This window comes from Vitis riparia, chromosome 9, assembly GCF_004353265.1.
Source record: "Vitis riparia cultivar Riparia Gloire de Montpellier isolate 1030 chromosome 9, EGFV_Vit.rip_1.0, whole genome shotgun sequence".
NCBI classification, from domain to species: domain Eukaryota; kingdom Viridiplantae; phylum Streptophyta; class Magnoliopsida; order Vitales; family Vitaceae; genus Vitis; species Vitis riparia.
The window spans coordinates 16,858,780-16,870,829 of NC_048439.1; the positions used below are offsets into that span (position 1 = coordinate 16,858,780).

Below are 12,050 nucleotides of genomic sequence, written 5' to 3' on the forward strand. Positions count from 1 at the left end.
CCCTTCATTAACAACATAATAGAACTAGGGATGTTACTTTTTTTGTTATAATGATCTATTACTATTTTTTAATCACCTTCAATTTCTAAATTTAAGAATTCATTATTTTTAGCAGCTAACACACTATTTCTAAAAATCATACATTCTGCAATAATTATTGACGCATTGCCTATACCATTGTTAATCAAATATAGGATGACACATATCATCACATTTTTTATCCTTCTCCTATCATATCAATGAATCAAATATACCTTAAAAGGATCGTTTGATTTTTAAACTTAAGTCTAAAAGCAAGTTGCATTAGACTTAAAAATAACTATTATCAATTCTAATCAAATATTTTCCCATTGGAAATTCAAAACATAACTCACTCTCCATTGAACAACCATTAGAACCAATAATTCTATATGATAAAATTAAGGTTTGATATTTTCCTTTAGATTAAACTTTTAAAAATTGATTAATTAATCTTAATAATTGAACAAGCATTTTAAACATAAATTCATAGATCCACCACATTAAGATCGATGAGTAACTAATCAAACTTAACCGAGAACATTTTTTTAACATTTTTTTTAGCTATCAAGTATAATTGGAAACTCTAATTACTACCCAATTATCAATTTCCTAACTAATTATATATCATCATTTTTTTTACTTAGTATTTTAGACTGTTGGGCTTTGTGGAGCCTAGTTTTGTTTGATCCAATTTGACGACCCGACCCGAATAATATTGCATGGCTTTTTAATGGGAGATTTATTGAGGCCTGTTGGGCCGTTTAGCCCATTGTGGAACCACCCTTTCTGATTAGGGTTTTTTAGTGTGGTGGGGTTGTCGTGTTATATATATAGAGAGAATATTGTAGCCGCCAGGTTGTACTCTGAATTCTTCCCTGATAATAGTGATATCCCTGCAACTCCGTGGACGTAGGCAAATTGCCGAACCACGTAAATACTGTCTTGTGCGTGTGATTATCTTTTCTTTGGCGTGTGTTTTCTTTAATTTTGTTTCTCACGGGTTGGGAATTCGGTTTAATTCCCTACATAGACATCTAGAATATATTAAATTACAATTTTTTAAAATATTAGTTTTTAAATATTGAATTTAATCATATAAAATAAAATTGTAATAAATTTTGAGATTTTAGGATATTTGAAAATATGTTAAATTACTTTTTTTTTCTTCAAATTATTAGTTTTTCAAATATCTTCTTCCTAATCATAAAGAATGGAAAGAAAAATGATAATCATTTTTTAAAAATTACATTCATCTAATTTCTAAATTTAAAATATTTTAGCATCTAAAAACTATAAAATTTAAGCCTTCTTCAAAAGAGCATATACGGATCTTACACCTCCCAATGTGATTCATTTATATTTTTAAGAAATAAGAAAACCTTGCTTTTCCTCAAAAGTGATACATGAAATAGAATTTTATTTAATTAAATATTTTTAAAATGTCATAATTATCTTTAAAATACAATTTCTAAGATGAGATTCAATAACTCCATAACAATAATTAATTTTAGTTTTACTTATTCAATGATTAACACTATCTCAAACATAATTTTAACAATAAGAAGAATAACAAAATGTAGGCTATGTTTGGTTCTCGAAAAATATGAAAGAAAATGTGAGGGAAAGAAAATTGAAAGGAAAAGTAAAAAGTAAGAAAATGTAAAGGAAAATAAAAATTAAATTTAAAGTTAATAAATTATTTTCATGTGGTTGTTGAAACTCATTTAACTTATTTTCCTTCATTACATAAAAATTAAATAATTTTAAAATTCATAAATTTTTAACTAATTTTAATTATATTTGACTTTCTTTTGTATTAATATAAAGCATGTTCTTCTCTCTTAAATAACTTCGTATATTAATATAACTTCGTATTAACTTCTGCCCCAACTTAAATTTAAATTGAATTCAAAGACATAAAACATTATCTTAGTATATTAATATAATTAAATGTTCTTCTCTCTTAAATAACTTCGTCCATATCCTTCATTTGTGAAAATCTTTTAATTTTGTATGAGCAGTGTGTGCATGATGGGCACAACCCTTCTCTTTGAGCAATCACTTTTATCTTATTTATAATACCAACCCAATTTATTAATTTTAAAAAAAAATCTTAAATCTAAGTTTTATTTATCAAAAAATAAAAATCAAAATCAAAAGCACCCATTAATCATGCCACCATGTTTATTAGATGCAACAAATAATGTGAAAAGTTAAATAAAATTGTTTTTATTTTTTAAATATATATATTATATTAGATATGAGCAAATTTATTAGGGAGGTAATTGATATTTTTTTGTTAGGGAAAAAAATTAAATTGTTTCATGGTATATGAAAAGAAAATAACTATTATTAGTTTCAAATATAATGAGTTAATTTTTGAATTATACAAAATTACATAAATAATTATTTTTTTTTTTTTTTTTTTTTTGTAAGGGCCAATACCAAAAATGAAGTGATATGTTAGTCAAGAATATGGTCATTTTTGGGTGCTAAAACCCCATATTAATTAAAGTGGAAGAATTTTGTGTTCATCTCACTAATTAGAGCACAAAGTTCACAAAATTATTGGGTATTTGGTAAACCAATTTAATAACTTAAAGTGATTTAATAACTTAATTTAAGTCATTAAGTAAATTAAGTATGTTTGATAAAATGACTTAATAATATAACTTAAAGTAAAAAAAAAAAAAAAAAAAAAAAAACTACTTTAAGTTAACTTATTTTTAGGTTCAAATCTTCATTTTACATTTTTATCCTGTTACCTCCACGACCTATATTATTACTCAATCTCATTTGCCCTAATTATAATTTATGATAATGAATATGTCTATTGATAATTTAAAATAAATTTTAAGTTAATTTTCTCAGTGAAAATTAAGTAATAAGTTTTTAAGTTAACAACTTAAATATAATTAATTAAAAATCAACTCAAGTCATTAAATAATAAGTTCTTTTCTATTTTTTATTTTTTATTTTTTTACCTTCCTAAATAGGTTATTTGTTAATGAAATTATATACATGGAAAAAAAAAAAGGGCCTCAACATATGTTTGAATAGATAGAAAATTAATCAACCCATGAAGCAAGTAGTCCATGATAGTGGAGAGATGGCGATACAGAAAGTATGCTGGAAGGATTAAGGAGATCCAATTATGATGAATAGTAGAGAGAGAAACACAATAACTTAGGTAAAAAAAAAATTAAAGTTATGTTTCAATGATGAAAAAGTTTGAGGGAAAGTTGGAAAGATAAGGGAGAACAATTAGGGTAAAAAATATATTTTTTTTTAAGTAAAAAGAATTTAAAAAGTAAAAAGCTTTTGAATCATTTTTATTATATTTTTTTTAATTTCAAACAAAAAATAAATAAGATTCATAGAACCTTTGCCATCATAACTTTTATGGGTGCTCTTGTTTTATATAAAGAGACATGGTTTTGGTCATACCATACTTATCCATGGTTGTCTCAATATAGAGATTTGTGTAAGTAATCTTTCTCTCCTTTTAAGCTACTCACTTTCCTCTTTTATCTTTTTCTCCTTTGTCTTCACTTTCAATGACACTCCTTAACATTCTTATCACATCTTACTAATCACTAAAACAAAATATTAAGCCTTTCTAATCTTTTTATATATACATACATTTTTGGATGTGGCTGCTTACTTGGGAAATAGGCTAACATCATATAAATAGCATTTGAAAATTTGACCAAACAATGAAAGCATTAAATTATAGAACAAAGAAGACTTGGCCAATTGAAATCACTTTTAAGCCTTCAAATACACTCCCTAATAAACATGCAAATTGCAAATGCATGAGCAAAATGAATTTGTAAAGAAACACGATGATGTTAATATGGAAAAGAAAAATAGGTAACAGCCCACGATCATTGACCATTGCCATTAGGGTACACCATTAGAGGTTGAGGGAGAGGCGATGAGCAAGCTAGTCGATGACATGTACTTAGTTCATCTACATTAGCTACTAGACCATCGTTTGAGTCATATACCTTGTTGTCCCTACACCCACCTATGGCTTCGAATCTAATCCCTTCACTCTCACCTAAAACCTCTACACCATCCATCCTCCCTCAATTTCAACCATCTACATCTACACCTCCACCTAAAGCACCCTGCAGCCCACTTCCCATCCCCTACCCCATGTGAGACTTCCTTATCATTTACCCTCCTCTACTTGAGCATCAACATCATTGGTATCACCTCTCCTCCCTCTTAATGCATCTATATTAACCCCTCACCACCCTCCTCCCCCTGAGACTTCAAGTTAAGCCAAAGTCAAATGATCTCATAGGAGAATTTATATTAACTCAGTTAGATTTTAATTTTTCTAATCTTTCAAAAAGGTTGATCTTCTAGAGAATTAGCCTTATCCCTCTCATTCAAAAAGAATATAAGCATTCAATACAAGTATCATGGGTTCAAAAAAATGAGCCATTAGGATTGGATGTACTGCTACCTAATGCTTCTATACCAACCCTTACATTCTCTCACCAAAGAACTCCATTGTACAAATATACCACTTTAACATCCATGGTACCTATTATAAAGTACACAGCACCTCTTCCTCTCCTTGATAGGACATTTTATGCTACTTAACTTCATGTACTTTTGATGCTGTGCCTGTGCTCCACATTTACATTGACTTCTACCTAAACCAATTCCACTCAATGACACATGTAAATCTGACATCACAAAATATATAGCTAGAGACCTCATAGATAGCATTAGATGGATATGACAAATATGACCATGTTGTGTAGATTTTCTCATTTCTATTCTGAAATGTTCATGCAGTAAGGTTGAATTAACTGAGTAATCAACTTTTTTAGAGTCACGTCTAGGGAGGATCTGGGTTTTAGATGTATACATAGGGAAAGTCGTGTGCAATAAAAAAAACAAGCATGGCTTGGGAGGGATTTTTTGCCTTTTTTTTTAACCAGAAAATTATCTACTCTATCCTACTAGTTCCGGGGTCGAGTCTGGGCAACCCATTATCATATCGAAATCATGATAATTTAAAAACTAATACTAAGAATGATGTATTTTACAATTTAAGGTTTAAATTTAAAATTTAAATGTTTTATTATAGGTGTAGGATACTAATTTTATGCTAATCAAGGATTTTTTGGATTAATATAAATTAACATAATTATTTATTTTGTTGGAAATTTTCACATGTCCATAAAATAAATATATTATAACAAGTGAAAATTACCATTGAAATATAAAAAAAAAATATTTTATACACTTAATAAATAAATAAATGATTTTAACTAAATAAAAAATATAAAAATGATAAAACCGATGATTGTAAATATATATATATATATATATATATATATATATTTCCCGAGAATGCTTACATGGTTGGAACGAAGCATTTTGGTAAATATTTTGAGAAGAGATCTAGACGTAATATTTTTTTTTTTCAAAAAAAATTATTATTATTGTGAAGAAATCACTTTTAAAGGTGTTTATTAAGATTTAAGTCCTAATAGATGTCTCAATAAACAAAAAATAAAGTGATCATAGTTAAGATTAAGATCATTTTTGGGTGCTAAAATCCCATTTTGATTACCGTAGAAGCATTATGTGTTAAGGCTCTCATTAATTAGAACACAAAGTTCACAAAATTAATGTTCTTTTTATTTATTTGCATTCTCTGAAGTTAGACATTAAAATAAACGACCCTTAACATATGTTTGGATAGACAGAAAATTAATCAATCAAGTGGTCCAGGATAATGGTGATGATATGTCCATAAAGAAAGTATTGAAAAACAAAAATGATAAGAGAAAATGTATCTCTATCATATGCTAAGATCGATGAAGTAAGGATATCAAATTTTGATTTCTACTATGCTTGGTTCCTCAAAGTAGTAAGGAAAAAAAATGTTAAGACTATGTTTAGTTCCTGGAAAATTTAAGGGAAAATATGGAAGAAAGAAAATAGAGAGGAAAAATGAAAAAAAAAATAAAAAATAAATTCAAAGCCAAAAAATTATTTTTATATGTTTTTTCAAATTTATTTTACTTAATTTCCTTTATTGCATAAGGATTAAATAATTTTAAAATACATAAAAATTCTAACTAATTTTAATTATATTTGATTTTTTATTTTCCATAAAACTAAAGAAATTATTTTTCTTAATATTTTTTATTTCTTTCCTTACTACTTTCTGTAAACCAAATATAGCTTCAGAAAAATTATTTTCTCATATTTGATTTTACCATAAAAAAATATAAAAGAAAGTCAAATATAAGAATAATTTATTGACTTTAAACCTATTTTTTCTTTCCTTCAATTTTTTTTTTTATTTTCTTTCACTCATATTTTTCCTCAAACTTTCTAGAAACCAAAAATAGCCTTAATACATGGAGAAAAATAATAATAATAATTTGGGTAAAAAAAATTATATTAAAGCTACATTTCAATCATGACAAAGTTCAAGGAAATGTCGAACAGATGATGAACAAAGGAAAATAAAATTAAAATTAAAATTTAAAAAAAATTGAACTTAATAAACTTTTTTTTATTATACTAATAAGAATTTAAACAAGTGATGAACTTGTAAATAATTTTTATTATATTTTTCTTTTATTAAAATTAAAATTTTTTTAAAAAATAATAATAATAATAATATTGAGATTAATTTATAGAACATAGTTGGAACCTATATCATCATATATGAGATATGGGTGATGAAATAAATACTAGATTTAATGTTGTGTTAATATGGTTTTGGGCATGGTTGTTTCTCTTTTTATCTTTTTCTCCTTTTATGTCTTCACTTTTGGTGACCTTTTCACATCTAACTCATTATCCTAATCACTCTAGAGACTCTTGATAATTGGCCTATGTTTGACCAACTAATAATTGATTTTACTTTAATAGAACATTATTGTAATCTTAATCAAGTCTATTTGCTCCATCTTTAGAGTCCCTTTCAACTTGCATGGTATGAACTGTAGAGTGGAAATGAGTAAAATTCAAGTCATTAAACCTACTGATGGATCAGGCCCACCCAACATGATGGACCACCCTTAGCCCATTAGTCAGCCACGCCTTATGGCGAACTCCAAACCCAATGAGCGAAATCAAGTCCACCATGTGCATAGTAGTGGGCAGCCTTAAAAGTCATCAGAGGCTGATCATTACTAGCCACCTTTCCATTAAACCTAGGGATCATTTTATACTGCTCAAGTAATTTTCCAATAGCTATTATGTGATTTCTCCAAGAACTTAGGCCAAGATTAGTTCCTGTAGTCGGGTCTCGACGAGGTTAAGAACTCTCATGGGCATTCTAACAAATAGTTTGAGCGCAAATACTTTACCCAGTAAGCTACAACCTGAAAACAATAGGATTACCCAAAATTTTCTTCCACTTTCTTTTAGGTTTCAATAATCAAACAAACTACAAAATCTTAATAACCAAATAAATCATAAATCATAAAAAGTACCAATGAAATAAGTTCACAAAGAGTAAGAACTGGTGAGAAATCTGGCAACAGCTATGTGGAACCTAGATAGAGAAAGAAAATGGAGAAGAAAATTTTACCTTGAGAAAGCCGGACATTAGGTAATGGCAGCAACTCCCTGGAATTGGTGAGCAAGTGAGAAACAAGGATGATGATGAAGATTGGGGTTTGAGAATATTTAAAAATGTTATTTTTTAGGTTCAGAAAAAGTCAAATTTTTATTTGTTATTTTGTATGGACTACATTGATTGTTAGTTTATATATATATATATTTAAGAAGGTTATTAATTTGGTACACTAACCTAAGTTGAAACTAAAAAAATTTATTATTGAAATGCAATCATTAATATATTGAGTATTTATTTTATTATAAAATTATTATGGAAGATTTTCCGAGAAGAGAAAAAAATTACATTTGAGTATTAAGTTAATATGTGTAACTATTTCCATATAGTACAAATTTTGAAAAATTAGAGACGTTTATTTTGAAAAGAGTTGAAGGCCCTTTCTAATGCAGAGAAACATTTATTTTACAAAAATTAGAGATTTAACAAATTTTTAAAAATTTAGGCAAATATTTGAAATGATTTCAAAACAATAGTATGATAAATGAATTTTCTAAAAATCAATTTTTCCTTATACAATACGTTTATTTTTGGTAACTGTTTAAAAAAAATTAGGTAGTTTTTTATAACAATTTTTGAAAATTATTTTTTAATTTTTGTAAAACAAAAATCTGTTTAAAAACTTAAAATGTTTTAAATTTATTTTTAAATTTTTTTATATATATAGTATTTTATTTTTAACCATTCTACATATTTGTATAATTATTTCTTAAAACAATTATTAAAAAACAAACAAAAATAACTAAAAGATGTTTTCTAAAAATACCATATTCTTAAAAACAAAAAACAAAAAACAGATTTTTATTATCAAACATATTTTCTATGTTTTTTGTTTTCGAAAACAAAAAACTGTTCTAAAAACAATTCTCAAAAAGCTATTTTTATTTTTTTTAAAATATTTTTAATGCAACATTACTAATAAAATTGCAAACAAACTTTTAAAAAATTTTGTCCAAATAAAAAACTTTGAGGGATTGAGTTGAGTTGATGTTGGGTTTAGATACATGGATAAAACTTAATACTAATTAAGTTGTTAAATTTCAAGCATTCTCTAAGTTTGATCCGAAATTTACAAAACAAAAATTTAAAAAAAAATTAAAAAAAGAAAAAAAGAAAAAAAGGAAAAAGAAAAAAACACATGTGTTGGTGGAGCAACAGGCAAGAGCATAAGATTGGAAGCATAAAGGAGGCAGGGAGTGGGCCACGTTTCCTTTGCTTTTTCCTTCCTTTCTCTCTTCCCAACTCCTCCCTCTCAAACTTCAAATTTTCCCTCTTTCTATTTCTAAACTTACACTTTCCACCTCCACCTCCACCTCCACCCTTTACCCATTTTGAAATCCAATAATTTACTTCTCAACTATGGAGATTCATCCAAAATTCTTAAATACTCTCCATTCTCTTAATAATTGACAGACACCTTAAACATTTTTTTTACATCATAAATACTCCTATTTTGAGATGAATTTTATTTATTTTAATTTTTTATGTGAAAATTAAATAATTTATAAATTCATCAATTTTAAATTTTAATTACATTTATTTTTTCATATTTTCTATAATAAAATAAAAAAATGAAAAAAAAAAAATCAAATTTTTGACATTTTTCTTCTGACAAAGTGTAACTTCGTAGATTTTATAAAAAAAAATCATAAAATGAGAACCCAACTTAAAAAAATCAAAATCAAAAATCAAATTTTTAATCCATTTATTTAAAAACAATCAAAATTTTTGTGCACTCACATTGATACTAATTTTATCCATGGAGATACCTTTGACTTTAAAATGTATAAAACTTGAACTACTTTTTTCGGTTATGTGTCTGGATTACGAAGGGGCATTTTTCCCTTTTTTTTTTTCTTTATATTTTAATTTCTTTAGAACCGTGTTGCCAAGTAAACTTAGTACTAATTACTTTCCTTATTACTTAATACTTAAATTGATTTTAAATTAAATTATATTAATTTAAAACTAATTTCTTAAGTTTTACTTTAAATATTAATATTATTTGATAAAATTAACTCTAAAGTATCGAATTAACATATTTATAAAATAAAGATCTGAACCTAAAAATAAATTAATTGTTTTTAGTTTTAAATTATATCATTATTAAATATATCTAATTTATTTAATAACTTAAATAAAATGATTAGGTCACTTTTAAGTTCATTTGCATTAAAATCAAAAGACAATTGCAAGTTCATCACTACATTAATCAACTTCAACGAATCACAATCAATGCTCACCCACCAAAAAAAACTGAATAATAATAATCATAATTTAAGAAAAAAAAAAAAAAGCATATTTAATGTGCTTGAGAAGAAAACCAAACAAACCCAGACAGCTAGATCCAGCCAGATCCCAACCAGATCCAACCAATCCAAAGCACCAGACCCACAAACGCCACTGATCCAGACCTCGGAGCACGCGCCGCCTCCGAATTCGGTTTGGAAATCTCAGCAGCAGTGGTGGAGGCCGATGGCGGCGTAGGAAGCGGGTGCACAAGCACAGACACCTTCATCCCAGTGAAGCAACCCCCATTTCCACATATGAAATAGTACCTCTTGGCCTTATCTAGAAGGATGAAGTCCTTGCCGGAGCTCCAGTTTCCGGTGGCGCTGTCTGTTGTACAGTTGTCGTAGCCGGTCTGGTTCACTTCGAACACATTGTACTGATTCTTCTGGTACCTAAAAGCTGCACAAATGATAAAGAAAAAAAAAATGAAGAAAGAAAATCTATTTCCCGTCTAGGAATTGAATTAATAGAGTTTTGAGGAGATTACAGATGAGGTCGTTGACGTAGAAGGTATGGTTGTTGGCCCAGAGAGTGTAGTTAATGCCGGGGTTCCAGCCGCGGTTGGCACCGACAATATGGTCGGTGGCGGTGACGGAGGAGATGGTGGCGGCGGCCGAGATGAGGAGGAGGAAGATGAGGGACATGGCTGTTCTTTACTCTCTGAGTGGCTTTGGTTTGTGACTGACTTGATAGCGGGCTACTCTTTTCACTACACTCGGACCCCAGTACCCGGTAGTGTAGCCGTATCATTTAAAATATTAAAAAATAAATAAATAAATAAATAAATAAAACCATTAAGGATATTATATTTAAATATTTACTAAAATTTTTTAGTATTTGGATTACTTAGAAGGTGGTTGTTTTTTTTAGTTTTTTTTTTTTTGTAAAAACAATTTGTTTTCAAATTTTAAATTATTTGTTTTATTTTTTATCTTTTTATGATTTATTATAAATTTTTTATTAAATAAAAAAAAAATAATATATCGATTTTTCTTTATTTTTAAATTCTTAATAAAAATAAAATATTACAAAAACAAACCACCTAATACTTAACACTATTAATCACTTTTTTTGTTTTAAGTTCTATTTAGAATAAAGTAAAAGCAACAAACACCACTTTAATGTCCCTTGAATAGTTTTTCTATTTTTTATTTTAAAAATATAAATTTACTTCATGTCTTCAAATTTATTAAAATTTGAAGTAGTAATTTTTCTTTTCATTTTTTGATATCTTAATTTCTTTAAATAGTTTTTAAAATCATTATTTTGTCAATGTAAGTCTTTAAAAATTCTTCTATCTTATATAAAAGTTACTATCATTTTTTTTTATTTTAAAAATATAAAATAGGAAATGTATAATACTAAATTTAGTAAGTGCATTTATAAATATATCATTACCACAAACTTTTCTAATGCTTTAGGCTAGCATTTGAATTTGAAATTCAAATTCAACTACTTACATCTGGATGGGTAAGAAAGGGATAGAGAGTTTCCTTTTTTTTTTTCTTTTTCTTTTTTTTTTAATTCAAAATATTGGGTAATAATATAGTAAAAGTGTGTTAGCTAGTGATTTTAGGAAGAACTTCTAACCTGACTAATACTTCAAAAAAAAATTTTCTTTCAAGTATTACAAAAGTTACAAACACTTTTTATTCGCACTAATGAACATGCCTTTTTATTTAATAATTTATGTTGGATTTAGATAATTCTTCATCTTCTTATATGACTTGTATAATACCATTGATTTTGTGAAGTGGCATGTTATAACAGGGCACATAGGCAAAGAGAGGATAACTAGATTAACTAAGGAAGGCTTGTTAGGGTCTCTCACCAATGTTAGCCAGCCCATGTGTGAGTCTTATCATGCATGTAAATCTTATACAAAGCCTTTTGGAGCACCTAGAGCCTTTTATCCTCTAGAGTAGATCCATTTAGACATTTGTGGAACTATGAATGTAAAGCAATACTATGATACTATGAACCCATATTTTTCATATTCGTTTCCACTTGAAACAACGAAACTCACTTTTTATTTGTGAAATTTTGATTTTAAAAAAAATTGAGTCGCAACTTATTTTAGTTTCTTTTTTAAAAAGAAAAACAAAATAAAAAA

General features: G+C 27.2%; 1 protein-coding gene across 1 annotated transcript; it reads right to left on the reverse strand.

Moving 5' to 3' along the window:
* Window positions 1-9,791: 9,791 nt before the first annotated feature.
* LOC117922316 (lamin-like protein) lies at window positions 9,792-10,630 on the reverse strand. The gene is made up of 2 exons (XM_034840425.1): window positions 10,425-10,630; window positions 9,792-10,336 (listed from the first exon to the last, which is right to left on the reverse strand). The coding sequence occupies exons 1-2, from the start codon at window positions 10,579-10,581 to the stop codon at window positions 9,987-9,989; spliced, it is 507 nt and encodes a 168-aa protein (XP_034696316.1). The 5' UTR covers window positions 10,582-10,630; the 3' UTR covers window positions 9,792-9,986.
* Between the last annotated feature and the right edge of the window lie 1,420 nt (window positions 10,631-12,050).

What these genes read in the sequence shown, in the direction of transcription:
- LOC117922316 (XM_034840425.1), bottom strand. Translation starts at nt 10,581, where the DNA reads ATGTCCCTCATCTTCCTCCTCCTCATCTCGGCCGCCGCCACCATCTCC. An exon ending in CTACGTCAACGACCTCATCT is followed by an intron (nt 10,337 to 10,424) that starts GTAATCTCCTCA and finishes TCATTTGTGCAG; the next exon opens with CTTTTAGGTACCAGAAGAAT.